Here is an 18,702-nt window from a genome sequence, read left to right on the forward strand (position 1 = left end):
AAAACACTAAGCTTTAAACCCAAAAAGTACATATATGCAGAAATTAAGACAATACCTTCAATCTCAAGAACATATTGTTGATCAAAAGAAACCACACACACACACACACAAGAAACCACACAAAAGAATTGAAAAGAGCGACTCAGATACTTGTACATCAGCGTTCATAGCCACATTATTCACAATAACCCAAAGGTGGAAAGAACACACATGTCTATTAACAGATGAATGGATAAAGAAAATGTGGTAAATACATATAACAAGAATACTAATCAGCCTTAAAAAGGAATGAAATTCGATATGGTCTACAACATGAATGACCCTGGAAAACATGCTCAGTGAAAGGAGCCAGACACAAAAAGACAAACATTGTGTGATTCCACTTATATGACATACCTAGAACAGAGGCAGGAGGAGGAGTGGGTGCAGGAAATGGACAGTGTGATGGATGCACAACGTTGCGAATGTACCTCATGCCACTGATTGAGCCGCTTAAAATGGTTCAAGTAGTAATTTTTGTGTATATTTTATCATAATAAAAAGACTTAAAAAGAAAAAAAGCCAGACACCAAAGAGTACATACATACTTTTGGATTCTATTTATACAAGTACAGCAACAGATATTTCTAATCTATGGTGTCAGAAGTCAGAAGAGTGAATAAATACTAGCTTTGGTCAGGTAGCGCAGTTGGCTAGGGCATCATCCGGATAGGCCAAGGTTGTGGGTTTGATCCCCCATCCGCACATGCAAGAATCACCAATGAATGAATAAATAAGTGGAACAACAAATCAATGTTTCTCTCTCTCAAATCAGTAAAAAAAAAAAAGTTTACATAATGACTACTCTGTAAATTAGTGGCTGGAAGAGGACAAGAAGGTGAGTAGTTATGCGTCATTCTTGATTCGAATGCTGGTTCTACCGGTGTGTTCCGCTGGCGGAAACCACCGAGCTTTTCGCTTATGAGTCTGCCCCTGTCTGCATCATTCACATGATTCAATCAATAGTTCACCAGAAAACAATAAAGCCCCAGCACATCTTTAGAAAAAAATTAAATGCAAAAATGATAAGTTCTCAGAAACTGAGCCTTCTGGAGGAGGCTCCTGCTTTTCTTGTGCTCTAAAACTGCGCTGAATCTGTACCTTGTTTGAAATGCTTTCTTGCATAGTTTACCCAAGTACCACAACCTCCCAGGTTGTGGGCCCACATTCTCGGAGCACCGCGTAGTAACTAAATTGTCTCCCTGTATGTCTCCCGACTATCCTTGAATTCTTGGAAGTCAGAGAGACTAGTCCTTACTGACCCAACTAACCTGGAGCAGTAACAGTCCTATCAAACCAGGCGTCTGGAACGAGGCCGGAACAAGGCTGGAAAGACGAAAGTGCTGCTGGAGTTGTGCCCAGGTGTTCTAGGCCGGTAGATCTTCTAGAGCCGGCACCACGCCCCCTTTCAAGGGAGGTCCTCAGCTCCCTTCTGGCCGTGCCCCTCAACGCCCAAGCTCCTCGGCCCCCGCCCACTAGGCGTGGCCCTGCCTAGTGGGCGGGGCCCAAGGCCCCGGATCCCGCCAACAGTGACTCCGCCCCTCCGTCCGCTGACAAACCTGTCCCTTTTAAAGAATACGTTTACGTCAGCCCGCCTTACGTAGCTTTGCATCATCAGTGCAAGGCGCGGAGGCGGGACTTCCTGCCTCTGGCTCAACAGCTTCCTGGAGAAGCCGGAAGAGACTGGACCCTGGGCAGAATCGGGGGTAGCCAGCCCCTTCTTCGGCCCCTACGGAAAGGTGAGTCCATGGGCCGTCCTGGCGAAGTCAAAACACTTAGTCTGGCCGTTACAGGTGAGGACCTCTTCCCCTATTGAGACATAGTACTGGTCAAGCCCCTCTTAATTTCCCATGACTCCCCGCGTACTCAAGCACCGCCCATAGGCCCCTGGCCCCGCCCCGAAGTTTGAGGGGTGTGGATGGTTTGTGACCCCCCTCACCCGTTTCTACCCCTCACCGACTGGGAGAAGTGGGCTTGTGTACGGCAGCTGGCACCAGGCAACGTTTCGGCTCGGATGGGCCCACGGACCCCTTCTGCAGAGCCGCGAGAATAGGACTGCACAAAAGCGGAGCCTTCGCCTCGGAAAAGGCAGGGGACACCCCCTCACCGCGCGGTGTGGGTCGCGAAGGCCTCTGAGGCGGGAGACCTGAGGCCCCCGGCCCACGAAGGTCCCCTGTGTCTGTGCCTTTGCTTTTCTCCTCTGTTCGCTGCAGTTTCCTTTTCTGTAAATCGAGGTTAATGACATTAACCTCCTTACCATCCGGGGTTAGTTGTGGGTGTAATAAGTAATTGCTACCATTTATTTATCGAGCAATTGCAATGTGCCAGGCACTCCGCTTAAGTATTTTGCTTCGATGATTTCCCGGCATCTTCAAAACAACCTTATGAGGTAGGTACTATTTTTCTCCCCATTTTATGGATGAGAAAGCCGAGGCTTCAAGGCAAAGCTGTCCGAGGTTACAGAGCTAGAAAGAAGCAAGACAAGGATTACAAGTTGTTGTTTTTTTCCTGACTCAAGGACCCATGTACTACATAAGGATGTGGAATCTAGGCAGATTTTGATAGGTTCCACAAACATTCTTTGAGCAACTACTCTGGCATTATGCTGAGCACTACAGTACATAGAGAAATACACGTGGTCCTTGTCTCACAGGAGTCTAGTAGAGGGAGATGGACAGGTAGATGAATATAATGAAGTTTTATAGTTGCTGTGAGAATAGTCTGGTAATGATAATCATTAGACTGGATTTGCCCAGGGACAGCAGTGAAAGCAGCAAATTCTCCAAGGGAAAGGGTAAGTACTCCAAGGAGCAAGCCGAGATCCTTGCCTTTCTAAGAAACTGCTGAGGGAGAACCTGCACAGTACAAAAGGAGAGACGGAGCTATGCACTGTGACAGCTGTTTTGGGAGCCTTCCAAATCCGTTCCACTCAGGTGGTGGTTTTCAGTTGGGAGCCTGTACTGACCCAGGAGGGCAGTGTTCCTGGTGCCTGGTGCCTGGCCTACTTTGCTCCCCAGAGCTTGCCAGGAGAGCTTGAGAGGAGGCAGAAACAATGTCTCCTGCGCAGTGTCTGCCGATGACCTCTACCGGGCCGCTGGGGTTTTTTGACTCTTGTCCCTTTGGAGAGATCTGACTCTGCTTTTGATGGTAAATTAATTTTCTTTGGCTCTTGATATCTGGATCTACATATGTGACCATGAGTGAGACAGGGTTTTCAGTGAGACAGTCTGGCAAGAGTGGTTGCACTCTACTTCCAAAAGTGCCCTGGAATAAAATGCTACAGGGCTTCCTGATCTCTCTGAGGCCACCTTGGAGGCTCCTCAAAGGAGGGTAGCTGCTTCATCGAATGATATAGAAGTCCAAGCGAAACTCAGGGCTCAAAGGAGCAGATGTTTTTCCCCACCTACTGAAAAAGCAACAAACAGTTGCACCAGCAACAAAGCTGTAAGGTTTTCTTAATAACCCATGCACACTGGGGGGCTGGAATGTGAGAGGGGAAGGGTGTGGAGCTTGGAATAGTTTCACCATAGAGGTAAAGGGCAAATCATCAGCTCTAGGTTGGGGTTTGGGGTTACAAAGGTTTGTTTCCCCTTCCGCAGGACAGTGGACTCCGTTTTCTTTCAGGTCAGAGCCTAAACAAACTTGAAATCAGGTTGCAACCCCAGAGGCCCTATTGATGTTATCCCCCTTTGTTCCTGCAGTGTGGACCCGGTCAACAGCCAGGCCATGGAACTGTCTGATGTCACCCTTATTGAGGGTGTGGGTAATGAGGTGACTGTGGTGGCAGGTGTGGTGGTGCTGATTCTAGCCTTGGTCCTAGCTTGGCTCTCTACCTATGTAGCAGACAGCAGTAGCAACCAGCTCCTGGGCACTATTGTGTCAGCTGGCGACACATCTGTCCTCCACCTGGGGCATGTGGACCATCTGGTGGTGGGCCAAGGCACCCCAGAGCCAACTGAGCTCCCACATCCATCAGAGGGTAATGATGAGAAGGCTGAAGAGGCTGGAGAAGGTGGAGACCCCACAGTGGAGCCCGGAGCTGGGGGTGGCATTGAGCCCAGCCTTGAGCATCTGCTTGACATCCAAGGCCTGCCCAAAAGACACGTGGGCCCGGAGAGCAGCAGTCCACAAGCTCCACTGAGATCTGAGGATAGCACCTCCTTGCCTCCCAACCCCGGCCTCATCAATGTACGGCTCAAATTCCTCAATGACACCGAGGAGCTGGCTGTGGCCAGGCCAGAAGATACTGTGGGTACCCTAAAAAGGTTAGTGAGCTGGAAAGGGGGAGGCTGGTCATACTCCATGTCCCTGGCCTTTGGTTGCCTCAGAGGAGGCTGGTATAGACGGGGCAGCGGGGAATTGTCAGGTCCCATCCTATTAGGAATGGGTGAGATTTTCTTGAAACCACCCAATTTTTCTGCCCCATGGCCCTGCTTTTTTGGTTCAGGCCTGTTTGTCTTCTCAGTCCTTGCCCTCTGTCTTTCCTTCTCTTTCATCCTTACAGTCAACACTTCCCTGGACAAGAGAGCCAGATGAAACTGATCTACCAGGGCCGCCTGCTGCAGGACCCAGCCCGAACACTGCGTTCCCTGAACATTACCAACAACTGTGTGATTCACTGCCACCGCTCACCCCCGGGGTCAGCTGTTCCAGGCCCCTCAGCCTCCCTGGCTCCTTCGTCAGCCACTGAGTCCCCCAGCCTTGGTGTCAGTGTGGGTAGCCTCATGGTGCCTGTGTTTGTGGTGCTGTTGGGTGTGGTCTGGTACTTCCGTATCAATTACCGCCAGTTCTTCACAGCACCTGCCACTGTCTCCCTGGTGGGGGTCACTGTCTTCTTCAGCTTCCTAGTATTTGGGATGTATGGACGATAAGGATGTAGGGAGAAAATGAAAGGCATGGTCTTCCTTCTTTATGCCTCTTCTATTTCCTGGCCAGACCAGGGCCCAAGGGCCTGGGAGAGAAGGGTGGAAAGGATACAGTGGGTCCTTTTCAGCCCCTTCATGTCCATAAGGGTACAGACATCCCCTCTGCGTAAGCACAACTCAGGTAGAAACAAGGATGTCATCGTCCTTCACTTTTAAGGCCCTGAAGTTCAGAGCCACGCTGGGTGGTGAAGCTCAGTGGGGTGGGGAGCCTGGGCTCTGAGGATTCCCTCCTGCCCGTGACCCAGCTCTTCCCATTGTCCTGCATGTTTGTTCCTCAGTGCCCAGGGCCACCTGCCAGGGCAGCTCAGTATGGCCCCTGCATACTTCTGCAGGGAACCTTGAGTATCTCTCAGTTCCTTAGTGGAATATCCATCTTTTGAGACTAAAATTGCACGGACAGGAACGAAGAGGGTGTCAGCTTGCTCTGTAGGCACCTCGCTGCCTCTCCCTCTACCCTTTTAGCAGGAATAGGGTGTCCTCTATGTTCTGGAGTTTCCACTGTTCCCCCTTTTTTCAAAGCACTTTGCTTTTTTTTTTTTTTTTTTTTAATAGTCCTTTAGAGAGCTGTCAGGAAGGGGATTGGGGCACAAAGCCAAGCCCCCACCATTGGGAGAAGCCAGGCCACAGCTGCTGCTACCCTAGGCCTAAGGCTGTATGCAAGAAATGGCTCTGGCCCTTGGCCAGTGGCCTGCCCTGCCCAGCTCCAAGGAGGAGCGCTGAGTATGGAGCACTGTGCCCCTGGCCCTTGCCTCTGGGGGCCTTGGATGGGGGTGGGTGGGGCAGTGTCTGTGACTGAATAAAGTTCCATTTTGTGGCTATGGAGCCTCCTGTGGTATTAAGAGAATGGCTTTGCCCCCAGCAACATGGTAATGAGGGTGGGTAGGCCCCGCTACCAATGGGAGATGCAATTTATTTACACCAGCAGCCATGGGGGCAGGGGAAATACACAGCGTTTACAAAGTTAGCTACCTGTACAAGATGGATTACATATGCAAAAATAAAAATCTCAAGACCACAGGACAGCGTGAGCCCCACCCCCCCTCCCCCAATGACCCCAGCATGCGGTAATGCCAGGCGGGTGGCCCCTGGGCATGCGGGGGGGAGTGATGCATGGAAGGAAAAGCCACCGGCCATGGAAATTAGTACAGAACCCCCCCACACACACTCAGACACATGATAGGATACAGGGTGGACGACACCTAGCCAGGTTGGGAAGGATGGGAATTGAAACCCACACAGCCTGCTGTTAGAGGGAGGGGAGTGGGGGAGCTCCTAGCCCCTGTTAAACTACATGGTAGGGGGGCAGACTCTCCCAGGAAGGAAAGGGATTTGTTCCCTCAGGGTCCCTGCTGGACCGAGCCCACCTCTTACCCAGCCTGGGCAGGGGGCTCTGCCCTGAGGGTGGGCCGGGGAACAATGGGGAAGTGGATGTGGACAAACCAGTTCCCAAACTACTTCCCACTTCTCCCTCCTCCAACCAGAAGGGGGAAAGGGTATATATTAGGGCCTGAACTGCAGCTGCCTCTCAGAAGGAAGAATGGCCCCTGGCCTTCCTCCCTTCACCTTCAACCTACTTCCAAGAGGTCATTTGGAAGCAGGCTGGAGACTAGCTGAGATCCTCCTTTCCCTCTGGCTTCCCCTCAGAGGGAGAAGACTATGGAGGTTCAAGAACAGAGGAGCCCAGGCCCCAGGATTTATTCTAACTCCTGCCAAAATCTGTTTGGCTTTTTTAAAAAATAATCACAATTCTTGGGTTAAAAACCAATTTGTAACCAGACTTCAGCCACAAGCAGAACCACCCCAGGGGGAGGTCAGGGTTCCAGACAGGGTGCTACAACCCCACCCCTGTTGTTCCCTTAACCCTCTAGGACCCCTAACCCAAATCGGTCCAACCAGTCCTGGGTACTTGCTACCCAATGTGGGGTAACTCCTCCTGAGAGGAGGGCAGGGGACACATCCAGCAAATGCCAGAGAACTTGGCTTAGGGTAGCTCCACCCGTGACAGTCAGCTCTGCTCCCAGCCCCAACTGCATTCCTCCAGCTCGGCTCCTGGGAGTGATGGTGCCCACGTGGAGGTGGGACGGTACATCTCTTCAGGATGTAGACCAGGCAGGTGGGCACACTGGCGTGACAGTCCAGAGGGGCAATGCCTAGACACGACACCCCTTCCTCTCCAACGGTAACCCAGAGCACGAGACTACCCTCTCTTCCTGCCCTACTCCCTAGCAAAGGGGAAGAGGTAAAAAGATCAGGATTTTCCTCAGAGCCCCAAACCACAAGTACAGAATAAATAACTTAAAAGCGGCTAAGGAAGGGGAAACAGGGCAGGCTTCGGAGGCAGGAGCATCGAGAGAGGAACTGAAGCTGGTCAAGGTGAAAGAGGGGGGTTAGCAAGCAGCAGTTGGGAACATGGGCTGCCCTGGAAGGGCAGTGGGGCAGGGTAGGCAGGAGGAACATGGGGCCACCCCAGGAGGGTGAGGCTGAGCCCCTTCCTGGGGCAGGGAATGAGGTAAGAAAACATTTCAAATAAAGCAGCACCGTTCCCTCTCACCTTGGGGCCCCACTCCTCACCAGCCCTGGGTCAGGGAGAAAAGGTAGGGGGAGTCATTATTTGATACACAGCTCCCTCTTCCTACCCTCCCCTAACCCGTTCTTTGAAGCTGTAGAGGCTGGAGGCCCTTTCCTGGCACCCAACAAAAGGACAGCTCCTGCTGCCGATGAGGCCCATGGGGACTGAGGGGAAAGGGCTGCCCCTGTGAGGGGCAGGGAAGGCGGCGGCAGTTCTGGATGCCTACCTCAGCAGACAGCTTGCTGTGCCTGCCTACCCCTGGGACTTGGGGCATTTGATAGGATTCTGCACACAGACAGGACACGCCCAGCCCTGCCCCTCAGCTCCAAGCACCGGACCCATTCACATTGCTGAGGGCGGCTGGGGGAGGCCCCCTCCAGGCTCAGCTTCTAACCCACAGCCTCCCGGGTAGCCATAATGCTCCTCGGCAGGGCTTAGTCCAGTTCCTGGGGTGGGGGGCAGGCAGTGCCCTGGCAGCGTGCCCAGGTCAGGCCCCTGGCCTAGCTGGACATCCAGTAACTCAGAATAAATATGAAAACCGCCTCCCCACCAAACTTATGTCCAAAGGCATAGTATGTCCAGGTCTGAGTCCTGCATGCCGAGGGGTCGTGCTCCGTCGCAGAGGACCCTGACACCCCCCAGGGGCGCATAATTGGATCCTCTGCCTGCCTGGCCCACCAAGCTTCTCAAGCCCAGACCCCCAGCAGCCGTCCATTTGCCAGGTTATGCCACCTGGGTGGGGGTTGGGAGAGAGGGCTCTGCTTAGCCAAAGGCTATCCCTTGCACCCAAGTCAGTTGATGTCATCGTAGATGCTGGGCGTCGGGGGTGCCGGTGGCTTTGGCTTTTTCTTCTTGTTGGAGCCTAGGCCGGAGGTAGTCCCTACCAGGCTCAGATGGGATTTCTTTTTCTTCGTTTTCCGTGACTCAGAACTGTTGGTACCTGAACAGATAGATGCACAAGGGGTGAGGGCAGGGCTGTGGCAGAAGAACGCATGGTGCCCCCCCTCCTTTGCTTCGGGCCCATATGGGTCACCTACCTAGACCCCATCCCTGATTCTCGCTCGTCTTGGAGGAGCCTGAATCAGAGGGTGAGAGATCAGAGGAGCCGTCCCACTGCAGCCGGCTGATCAGGGCCTGGCTGTCAGTCATGTCAAAGCTGTCATTATCCAGGGAACTCTCCACCTCTGGAAGGACACTAGAAAGGGGAGGGGCCAGAGAAGGGCTTTACAGATGCCAATCATCTTCCTAACCTTTCACAACCCACCACCCTTTTTGCAGGTCACTTACGCTGAGGGTCCAAGGAAGTAAATCCGCACGGCTCGCCGCTGCTCATCTGTGTGCTGGGGGCAGCGCAGGGACCTGGTAGGGAGAGAATGATCAGACCCTGACAAGGCAGAAGGGTCTGAGGAACTCGAGTGAAGCCCCTCCCCTCAGCAGAGATAGAAGGGATAGACAACAGGGAAGGGATGACCAGAGAGCCTCTAGATTAAAGGGGAGTCCCATTGCTCAAGTCCAGGGTACTCCCCACCCACACCCTGGGTGAGTGTGCAGGACGGCCCCCTGGCCCCCTTTCTAGATTCTGAGCTCACCTTGTGCACATCTTCTTGGTGTGTTCAGAAATCACCCCACATTGCTGGAAGAGGAATATAAGCTGAAAGGAGGGATGGAGGGGAACCTACTCTAGACACTAAATGTTTTATTCTGTAAAATTCAAGATTGCACAAGCACAAATGGTCCCAATGTGTCCAGGGCAGAAAGTCCCAGGTCACCACTGGCCAGGAACCCTAGTTCCAGAGAGAGAATTATACGGCCCTGACTGCTACGTCACCAGCCTCCTCCTTTAGGGCCTTGCCCACTGCTGGTGGCTCCACCCCATCCCAGAGGCCTCCCCTGCCCTGGTCCCTCACCGTGGTGAGCAGGCTACGAAGCTCCTCAGGTCCCAGGGTCTCATAGCTGATCCCAGTTGAGTTGTTATACTGGGGGAGAACCAGAGGTACAGGTTAGAGCAGCAGCAGCCAAAGAGGAGGGTAGGGATGGGGTGGAGAACCAGTCCCTCTCAATCCAGTCTAAGTGAGGGAGGATGCCTTAAGACTTCCCAGCAGACCCTAGCAGGTGTGGCTCAGTGGACTGGGCGCCAGCCTGTGAACCGGAAGGGGGCTGGTTCGATTACCTATCAGGGCACATATCTGGGTTGTGGGCCACGTCCCACTTGGGGGGGGGGGTGCAAGAGGCAACAGATTAATGTTTCTTTTGCACATGGATGTTTTCTCTCCCTTTCTCCCTTTCTCCCCTTCTCTCTAAAAATAAATAAAGTCTTAAAAAAAAAAACCCAAAACTTCCTAGCAATTTTCCAATGCAAGATCTAAACACCCGATCAAGTGCTTAAGCGCTCTCTGCATTCTGACCCCTCACCCCCTTTACTTAATCCCATCCAACCCACCACAAGGAAAATGAGGCGGGACCTAAGAGGGGCAGCCGCTACTCACTCACCTTAAAAGGATCCGAATTGCTAAGTTCCCCTGAAGAAGAAAAAAGAAGGGGAAGGGTGTTTGATGCAGAGGTACAGACAGAGAACCCTGAAAATAACCAGAGAGGAAGTGGGGGTGACAGAAGGATCACAGGCCCTCCCTCGATACCCCTGTCCCCCAAACCTCCCACCTCCGCCCTCCAGCAATCAGTCCCAGAAAACACAGCTAGAATCACTAACGTTATTCCAGCCCCACTTACCATTTTTGTGTTTTAAAGACTTGGATCTTCGAGGGGAATTGGGGTTCTGGAATGGGAGATACCATAGCTTTGGAGAAAGGGTAACGATAAGGGGGAGCCGAGAACCCAGGGAAGGAAAAAAGATTTGACAAAGAAACATCCTCAAATTCCTCCTCTTTTTACCCACGTCCACCTCCCCCAACACCCCCAGGCCTCTGCTGCCCTCCTGCCCACCACAGACACCCTCATCCCAAAACCCAGAGGCACCCAATGACCTCAGACTTGAGTCAAGATACTTGAGGACTCCCTGCCCAAAGGGGAGGGTATCTGTCCTTCGCCCAAATTTCCCTCATGCTTGCCCCGGCTCTCACCTTATCCGATTTTCTCTTCTTGGCTGTGTAGGACAAAAGGATAAAGGGCAGGGTCACTTTAAGTTCCCAATCTGATCTAAGAGCGCCGAAAGAAAAGTACAAAGCTACATCTCCCTCCTCACTCAAGATAACTTGTGATCGTTACATACCCAATTCCTGCTGGCCCGCCTCACCCCATTGCCCCCCAAGATTCCCCAGATCCCCAAACACCTTTCTTCTCTGAGCCGTAGGACCAGTCATTGTCATTGATGTCATCATTATCTTCTTGGTCACTCTCAGACTTGTTCATACTGTTGCTGTTGGCAATCCTGACAAGAGGGGGAGAGGAAAAAGGCCAAGGTTGCCACCTCTCTCTCTCTCTCTCTCTCTCTTGTCCCCACATAGTGGAACATCTGGAGCCAAGCATGACCCACCCAGCATGTCCTACAAATGCCCCCAGGGGACCACACCACAGTACAGACTGCAAAAGACAAGCAGCTCTTGTTCTAGCAGGGGCGAAGCCCTCACCGGCGGTTGGCAATTCGGCTGCTGTTCCGACCCATTCCTAGGCACTTCTCCAGATGGGGAGCAAAGCGGGAAGCGGCAATGCTGCGGCTGCAATTGGGGCAAACACACTCCTTGCTCTTCCATTGGTTGAAAACCTGTCCAAAGATGTCCAACCCCGGCTGGTCCACGATCTCTGGGGATAGGAGAGGCGTGGCGATCAGGGTGAGCAGAGGACCCTCACTTTGTTCCCACCTGTGCCCCATGGCCTCTTCCAACTCCCAGCCTGAGCTCACAGGAGCTCCAGGCTCTACATCTGGAGGCGTTTTCCCGAGGAGGAGCCTCTAAGTGCAACCAGGGCAGGGCCAGACTGCCCTCCTTCAGCCCTGAAGCTCACCAAAGTCCTTCATGCTATCAGGATCCGTGTCGTCCAGGAAGAAGTAGCCACACTTGACAGCCCGGTGTACCTCAAAGCAGAATCCCAAACAGGAATCCTCAACCAGGTCGGCGTATATCTCCTGAGCGATGGCCTGGGTGCAGGGGAGAACGTCCACGGTCACCAGAGTCACAGCCGCCCGGGACTGAAAGCAACTCTCATCAACCAAATCTCCAGCTAACAGGCCCTGGCCAAAAATAATGCTTTCTTTGCCATTTCCCCCATCTTGACTTCGCCTTCTTTCTTCTTCTTGATCCTTGGGCTTTTTCATCTGGTCCTATTCCCTTTAAGGAATCGGGCTGACTACCCAAATTCCTCTTTGGTGTGGATGCCAGATATAGCGATGTAGAGACATCAAGAAAAAGAACTAGAGGCACACGTGGGGGAGCCCTCACCTCTAGTTTGCTGTTATCCAGGCCAGACAAAGACATTTCCTCCATTTTCATTTGTAAACTCTTGTGGAGACGGCGCTCTGACTGCTCATAGCACAACGGGCGGCAACACGGCTGCACACAGGGGGGTGGGGGTGTTGGTATGAGTCCAAGGCACCTCTAAACCCCGCCACCTCCCTTCTGTACCTCACTGCCCAGAGCTTATCCTGGCATCAAGATATACCCCTGTCTCAGGCCTAGGCTCACTAAGTCTAGATGGTCCTTCAGGGCCTGAAACCCAAAGATGGCCTAGTCCTCCCCAGGCCTTCACTCAGGCCCTGGACTCTACTGACGATCAGAGCCTAGGTTTACATGAGGCAACAGCTTACCCCAGGTCCCCAAAACTCAAACCCCTCTTTGATACCCATGGTGCAATGCAGCAGGGGGAGGAGAAGGAACTCTAAAGGCCCCACAGGGTGTGGCAAAGAACTGCACAGACTCCTAAATACAGCCCCCCCCTTCCTAAGATCTCCTCAGAGTCACCTCTGCTTTCAGCCAGGATGTCCACTTGGGGGGGTACTGCTACCAGAAGTAGGAATGGCCCTAGGACCCTACAACCTTCACCCCACTGTCTTCCCTTGAAATAAGCCTGCCACTCCAGGAGGGGAGTCCACAGAACCCTAAAGGGGCATTTCCAGTCACCGTGAACAAGAGGGGGTACAGCCTGGTAGGATGGCATGCCAGGAGTGGGCACTCCCCTTACCTGTTCTTCCCTTAGATAACCACCCTCCCTCCCTCAGGACCTGCCCGGAAGTCTTTCCAAGAGCCCCAAAGTCCAAGAATCCCCACCAAAGGATTCAAAAACAGCGCCCACAGTCCGGGGCCCCTCTGAACGGTGGGTACGAGTTTAAGGAGCAGCGGGCCTAGAGTGGGGTGGGGACTGACAAATGAGCCAGGGGCACTGGGGAAGGTAGGAGGCCGGGCCTCGGCTCTTCCCCCGTCCCTGCGGCACTGCTGCTGCATCATACCGACTGGGGGGAGGAGAGCAGAGCCACCGGAGGCCGGCGCCGGTCCGGGACAGACCGACCCTTAGAGAGTGGGCAGAGTGGGACACGTCCCGGTCCCTCTCCTTCCCCACCCGCCGACAGCCCCGGCCGGCCGGGGAGAGGAGTCCGGGAGGGTGTCTCTATTGTCCCGGGGGCTGGGGCCTGGCTCCCTAACAAAGGCCCCGCGCCCCCTCCCCGGTCGGCCCTGCCCCGCCCAGGGGGGGGACCCAGACAGGGGGAGAGCGGGGGCCCCCGGCCGGGCCGGGAAGCCGGGGGAAGCCGGGCGTTTCCGCGTCGGCCCGGGGGGAGGGGAAGGGGCGCTGACCCAGACCTGGGGGGAGGGGGCCCAAGCCCCGCCTTGGGCCCCGCCCCCCGCCCCCCGCAGGCCCCTCCCCCGTCCGTCTCCGTCCCGTACTCACCCCGCCCGGGGGGCCGCGCCGGGGCCCGGCGGCCTCTCAGGGCCGCGTCCTCCGGCGGCGGCGGCGGCGGCGGCTGCTCCGGAGCCCCATGTCCGTCGGTCCGTCCTCGCCTCTCCCCAGGGCCTGGGGCCCGGGGCCGGGGGGTCGGAGCGCCCCCCCGCCTCGCCGCTTCACCGGGCGGCCATGGCCCCTTCCCCTCCCTTCTCGTCCCGTCGCCGCCTCCTCCTCCTCACCTCACCCCGCCCGCGCGCAGTCCGCGCGCCGTCCGCGCGTCCCTCCCCCCGCCCCCCACTCCAGCCCGCCTCTCCCGGGCGGGGGGTGCGGCGCGAGCCCGGAGCGCGCGCGCGTGCCGCGAGCGAAGGATGGATGGATGGAGCTAGCGAGATCGCGAGCGTGCGCGCGCGCCCCTCTCCCCCTCCCTCCGCGCGGGCTCGAGGCCAAGCGCGAGCGCGCTGTAACCTCCTCCTCTTCCTCCTCCCGCCCCTCTTCAACACCCCGCCCCCGCCCTCCCTTCCTCTTCCTTCTTTCGCTTTCGCGCGCCCAGAGACGGCTCGCGCCTGCTAGAAGGGCCCGAGCGCGTGCATCTGCCCCGCGGCCGCAGCTCGGCAGCATTTGCTCCAGGGGGCGGGGACCGAGCGGGGAGGAGGGGCGCCACGCCACGCCGCCGGCCAAAGTACCGGCGGATGGGGACGGGGGCGGGGATATGGGCGGGGTCTTCGGGAGCCATCTTAACCAATCGTCGCCTCACCTTGGTTCGGCAGGCCCAATAGAATGGCGGTGGGTGTGGCGGCGTTCAAGGTGAGGTGCGCGGTGCGTTGGGGGCGGAGACGTTGAGCCGTCCCGGCCGGCTCCGGGGCGGGGGCAGCGGGTGGCGTCTAAAGAGAGCGCCGGCTCCTAGCCGAGTCTGGGACGTCTTCCGGCCCAAGCTCCCCCGCCCTTCCCTCGGGGCTCCCGGCTCTCCCCCTTCCCCAACTCCTTCACCGCGGGGTTTATCCTGAAGCGTGCAGCCACTTCTGGAAGAGGCTAGAGTTAAAGTGGGGCGCAGTTAGCACCTCAGGGCAAAAGAATCTGTGGAGCTGAAGGGGCTCGTCGGAACCTCTGTTCTGGACGGGTGTTAGCCCGCTCCAGGCCTGCGAACCCACAAACTCCCGAGATGAGGGTCCTCCGCTGTGGGCGATGCCGAGCTATGCCCTTCTGAGCTGAGCGTCCTCCCCGCCCTCATCCTAATTTAGATCCCACACCTGCTCGCCTTTCCTGCTTCCGGAACCCACGCTGGACCGCCCCCCTGCCCCCACGGCTTAGAGAGACTGCCTGGCATGGGCCAGACCCTTCCCCCGACGTAGCGACTCTCCTGAGTGTGCCCATATCCGCCCACTCTCACAGTCCCTCTTTACATTTTGGAGGAAAGGGCCTCCCAGCCGCAATAGATACCTAGAGTGGGGCTTTCATCTCGGTTAGTTTGTGCCTGGAGTCCTGGAATGGGTGTATGACAGCCCTCTCGCTTCAGAAGATAAGATTAAATGGGGAAGAAAGTCTTGAGTCATATACTTTGGGACCATTATTGGCCCCTTAATCTTTAGCAAACATTTCTAGAGTACATAGTACTATGTGGTTAAGACCAGGAATCAGATCTGAATTTAAATCTGTGTACTTGATAAATGAACTTGGGCAAATGGGCTCTGTTGTTGCCTCAGTTTCCTGTTGTCACTGGGTATAATGATCGTACCTATCTCATTAGGTTGTTTCGAGGATTGAAAAGTCAATGCTTGTGAAACTCAGTTCAGTGCGTGTGCCCAGTAAATCTTAGCTGTTGTTCTTTTGGAGCTCTGTAAGAATTCTTATCCATGCTGGAATGCAAACATGAAATATGACCATTGTACTTTCCCAAGTTCACAATTTGTGGTATAGACAGACCTGTAGGAAAATAATAGCCAAACCAGGTGTTAAAAACAAGAGAGATATACATAGGAGACAGGTGGCCAGGATAAAAGAGTTGATTGGGAAAGGCTTCTTGTAGTGGGATATGAACCAGGTCAGGGTAATCTAAGAAGGCACTAGACATCCTAAACAGCAAGCTTCAGAACATAGATCCGTCTGGGGATTGGCTGGAACATAGAAATGGGTGGGAAAGCAGCAGGAGGTGAGTAGGTCAGACGACACAGGACTAAGGGTATACTGAGGAATTTGCAGACTTTAAACCTATATGCCAAGGTAATCATTCAAACAGACTTGCATTTTAGGTAGAACACTCAGGAATGTGGACTCTGGGTACAGCCTTAGGAGCAGTAGGTTTTTTTAAATTCATTTTTCTTATGATTTTTTAATCATAAGATGATTAAAATCTTAATTTTAGGACACATCAGGTGTCCTCATCTGAGGACATGTTTATTGATGAAAGAGAAAAATAGAGATGTGCCCTGACTAGGAATCCAACCCCCAAGCTTTTGGTGTATGGGATGATGCCCCAACTGAGCCAACCAGCCAGCACAGAGGCTGTAGGTTTTTTTTTTTTTTAAAGATTTTACTTATTTATCTTTAGAGGGGAAGGGAAGGAGAGAGGGAGAGAAACCAATGTATGGTTGCCTTTCATGCGTCCCCTGCTGGGAACTGGCCTTCAGGGAACTGGCCTGCAACCCTGGTATGTGCCCTGACTGGGAATCGAACCGCGATTGTCTGGTTCGCAGGCCCGCGCTCAATCCACTGAGCTACACCAGCCAGGGCGGCTGTAGGTTTTTATTATCGATTAAGGTGTATGGGGGAAAGGGGAAAGGGAGACCCTGAAAACACCTTTAACCAAGATGGGGAATATGAGATGTGAGGATACAGGAGAATGACAAACTTCATTTGGGACTATGTTGGAGTTACTATAGGATCAGCTGGTGCGGACTCATAGAAGTAGTTGAACTTGGGTCCAGAATAAAGGAGTGAGGCCAGGCCTTCAGATACCTGCACAGCATGAATCAGGAATTCTCCACTCCATTGATGTGTCTCTAAATATGCGCAGTAAATCCTGCCCTAAGGAATTTACACATACGCAGGAAGCCTTCCTGTCTCCTCCCTGTTTGCCTAAATGCTTTGTTACTTACCCACCTGTGGCCACCCTCAGATGAAATTCCTTTACAACGGGATCGTACAATTCATTCAGCACTTGGCTTGGGCTGCTCTGTGGTGGTGACCTCTTTGGGCACATGCCCAGTCTCCACAGTTATCACCAGTCAATAAACACTAAGGACTGCACTTATTTTAGGCTCAGGGTAAGGCTCTGGGGTTACAGAGACATACGTGTCCCAGTGGAACTTACAGCTACCTGATGTGACGACATCCAGGCCATTGAAGAAACAAATGGCATGGAGACATTTTTGTCAGGGGGTGAGGGGAGGGTTCCCTGGAGGAAGTGATACTTTATTTCATTTTATTTATTAATTTGAGAGAGAGAGGGAGAAAAACATTGATGTGTTGTCCCACTTACGCATGCATTCATTAGTTGATCCTGGTATATGTCCTGACTGTGTATTGAACCCACAACCTTGGCATATTGGGACAATGCTCTAACCAACTGAGCTATCCAGCCAGGGCCAGGAAGTGATCTTTTAAGTGGAACCTTGAATGAAGCTAGGTAGAGAGATGAAGAGGAATATTCTAGGCAGAGGGAACTATTATGTATGATGTGTACAGGCCCAGGAGGAGAGTGTGTTATGTTTGAGACATGGATCGCTGGTGTGGCTGGAATTGGGACAGAGAAGCAAGTGGGGTCAACAGATCCCCTAGGGCCTTGTAAGCCATACTTATTCATTCAACAAATATTTGTTGAGTGTCAAATGTATAACATGCAATTTTATTGGAATTACTGTAATGAACAGCAGATAAGGTGTCTTCTTGGGGAGCTAGAAAATAAACAAGTACACAAATACGTAAATACGGAACTGTAGAAGGAGGCCTTTTTAGAGAGGGTGGGGAAGGAAGGCCTGTTTGTGAGGTAACATTTGAGCTGAGGCCTGAAAAAAGAAAACCAGCTATGTACCGAGTTGGGGGCATAGCATTTTGGGCAGAGAAAACAAGTGCAAAGGCCCTGTGGCGGGTATGTTTGGGGAACAAAAGAGAGATCACTTGGCTGGAAACTGTGCGTGGTTAGGAAGAGTGAGGTGAAGGAAAGAGAAGGGAAGAAGGGCTAGACCTTGTAGGGTCATGGCAAGTAAGGCATGGTAAATTATCAAGTACAGAAATAACCAGATTTGTTTTTAAAAGACAATTTGGGTTGCTATGTGCAGAACAGACTGTAGGGGGCAAGAGTGCAGACAGGAAGCGGAACTTTAGGTCTTGGCAGAAGTTGAGCAATGGTGTGGCTTTGAATAGGATAGGGATGGCAGTAGTGAAGAAGGGTGGACAGATTTCAGAGAGACACAGGAAGTAGAATGGACAGGTCTAAGCAAAGGAATAAATGTGGAAGAGGGAGAGCGCAGTCAAGGCCGAAAGCCTGGCTTCTGGACTGAATAACTGGATGGCCAGTGATCACTTTGTGTCTTGAGGTGTGAGATACCTGCAAGATATGCTGGAGGATACATGGAAATCTGTACAGGTCTGTGACTTGAAAGAGTGGTTTCTGTATATTGCCTTTTGGGATGCTTACCTGTGGGTGGTAACTGGAAGTTCGCTGACTGACACAAACACCTAGGACAGAATGAGAAGGAGCTGATGCAAGCAGAGGAGACCAGGAAGTCAAGGGACAGACAAGTACCCACCGGATGTGATGATGAACTGTTAGTGACTTTATTAGAGTCACCTCAGAGGAGTGGTCCATGACAGGTGAGGAAATGAGACCATGAGGGGCAATGAATTTTCCAGCAGCTTCACCAAGAATAGGAAAGGGACGTGGAGTTGAGACAAGAGCCCTTGGACAGGGCCTGGGTCTTCAGCCCTTGGTGATTCCAGGAACTCAGCCAAGGCCTGTATAGGGAAGGCTCTCTCCTCCTCACTAGCAGAGAGCAAGTCATCAAAGCCCATCAGACGTCTGGGTGGAGTTGGGAAAGTCACTCCTAACCTTGGGTGAGGCTGAGGACTCAAAGTAGCAGGGTTACCCCGACTCCCAGTTATAAACCCCATCATGACCATGGTGAAAGCCTGAGCCTAATTTCCCAAGGCCATGCACTCTGGGAGTAGACATCATTTGTTTTCCTCTCAGTCCTTAGTGGTCTGACAACTCAGGGCGAACACACTGAAATGAGGCAGTACAAAAACGGTAGCACAGGGCAATATGAAGGTAGGTTGCCTATGGAATCTTTAGGAAAGAGGAGGATGGTTCTAGAAAAAGAGGCTTCAAGGGTGTTTTCACACTAAACC

General features: G+C 53.3%; 2 protein-coding genes and 1 long non-coding RNA gene across 12 annotated transcripts in view; 1 reads left to right on the forward strand and 2 right to left on the reverse strand.

Annotated features, from left to right (window-relative positions):
• The window catches only part of LOC128626605 (uncharacterized), a 45,510-nt gene extending 43,943 nt beyond the window's left edge, over window positions 1-1,567 (reverse strand). For all 3 annotated transcript variants that reach the window (XR_008390579.1, XR_008390578.1, XR_008390577.1), the window contains exon 1: window positions 1,311-1,567. This is a non-coding gene — a long non-coding RNA (uncharacterized LOC128626605). The remainder of the gene's footprint in view (window positions 1-1,310) is intronic.
• Window positions 1,568-1,671: 104 nt separating this feature from the next.
• Window positions 1,672-5,782, forward strand: TMUB2 (transmembrane and ubiquitin like domain containing 2). Of its 3 annotated transcripts, none has more exons than XM_037162148.2 (3): window positions 1,672-1,778; window positions 3,741-4,304; window positions 4,544-5,782. In XM_037162148.2, exons 2-3 carry the CDS (start codon window positions 3,766-3,768, stop codon window positions 4,908-4,910), a joined length of 906 nt encoding a protein of 301 aa, XP_037018043.2. In that variant the 5' UTR covers window positions 1,672-1,778; window positions 3,741-3,765; the 3' UTR covers window positions 4,911-5,782. The 3 variants fall into 3 exon arrangements, with proteins under 3 accessions (XP_037018043.2, XP_037018044.2, XP_037018042.2); XM_037162149.2 differs by having other exon boundaries at window positions 1,725-1,832; XM_037162147.2 differs by lacking the exon at window positions 1,672-1,778 and adding an exon at window positions 1,839-2,428.
• ATXN7L3 (ataxin 7 like 3) lies at window positions 5,487-13,828 on the reverse strand. Of its 6 annotated transcripts, none has more exons than XM_037162140.2 (13): window positions 13,366-13,828; window positions 11,925-12,035; window positions 11,491-11,623; window positions 11,118-11,289; window positions 10,821-10,918; window positions 10,611-10,633; window positions 10,261-10,327; window positions 10,024-10,109; window positions 9,441-9,509; window positions 9,123-9,166; window positions 8,821-8,892; window positions 8,571-8,728; window positions 5,487-8,473 (listed from the first exon to the last, which is right to left on the reverse strand). In XM_037162140.2, exons 2-13 carry the CDS (start codon window positions 11,973-11,975, stop codon window positions 8,325-8,327), a joined length of 1,122 nt encoding a protein of 373 aa, XP_037018035.1. In that variant the 5' UTR covers window positions 11,976-12,035; window positions 13,366-13,828; the 3' UTR covers window positions 5,487-8,324. The 6 variants fall into 6 exon arrangements, with proteins under 6 accessions (XP_037018035.1, XP_037018039.1, XP_037018040.1 ...); XM_037162144.2 differs by having other exon boundaries at window positions 10,261-10,306; window positions 13,366-13,827; XM_037162145.2 differs by having other exon boundaries at window positions 10,024-10,052; window positions 13,366-13,826.
• Between the last annotated feature and the right edge of the window lie 4,874 nt (window positions 13,829-18,702).

The sequence above is a fragment of the Artibeus jamaicensis genome, unplaced genomic scaffold (genome assembly GCF_021234435.1).
Source record: "Artibeus jamaicensis isolate MK-2021 breed Jamaican fruit bat unplaced genomic scaffold, CSHL_Jam_final contig_2259, whole genome shotgun sequence".
Lineage (NCBI taxonomy): Eukaryota > Metazoa > Chordata > Mammalia > Chiroptera > Phyllostomidae > Artibeus > Artibeus jamaicensis.

Bases quoted from the DNA above. Each gene is read 5' to 3' on its own strand.
- TMUB2 (XM_037162147.2), top strand. From the start codon at position 2,394: ATGATTTCCCGGCATCTTCAAAACAACCTTATGAG. The intron at 2,429-3,740 runs GTAGGTACTATT...TTGTTCCTGCAG, and splicing joins CTTCAAAACAACCTTATGAG to TGTGGACCCGGTCAACAGCC. The intron at 4,305-4,543 runs GTTAGTGAGCTG...TCATCCTTACAG, and splicing joins ACTGTGGGTACCCTAAAAAG to TCAACACTTCCCTGGACAAG.
- ATXN7L3 (XM_037162140.2), bottom strand. From the start codon at position 11,975: ATGAAAATGGAGGAAATGTCTTTGTCTGGCCTGGATAACAGCAAACTA. The intron at 10,919-11,117 runs GTGAGGGCTTCG...CCCTCTTGTCAG, and splicing joins AGCCGAATTGCCAACCGCCG to GATTGCCAACAGCAACAGTA. The intron at 10,328-10,610 runs GTGAGAGCCGGG...CTTTCTCCAAAG, and splicing joins AGAAGAGAAAATCGGATAAG to CTATGGTATCTCCCATTCCA.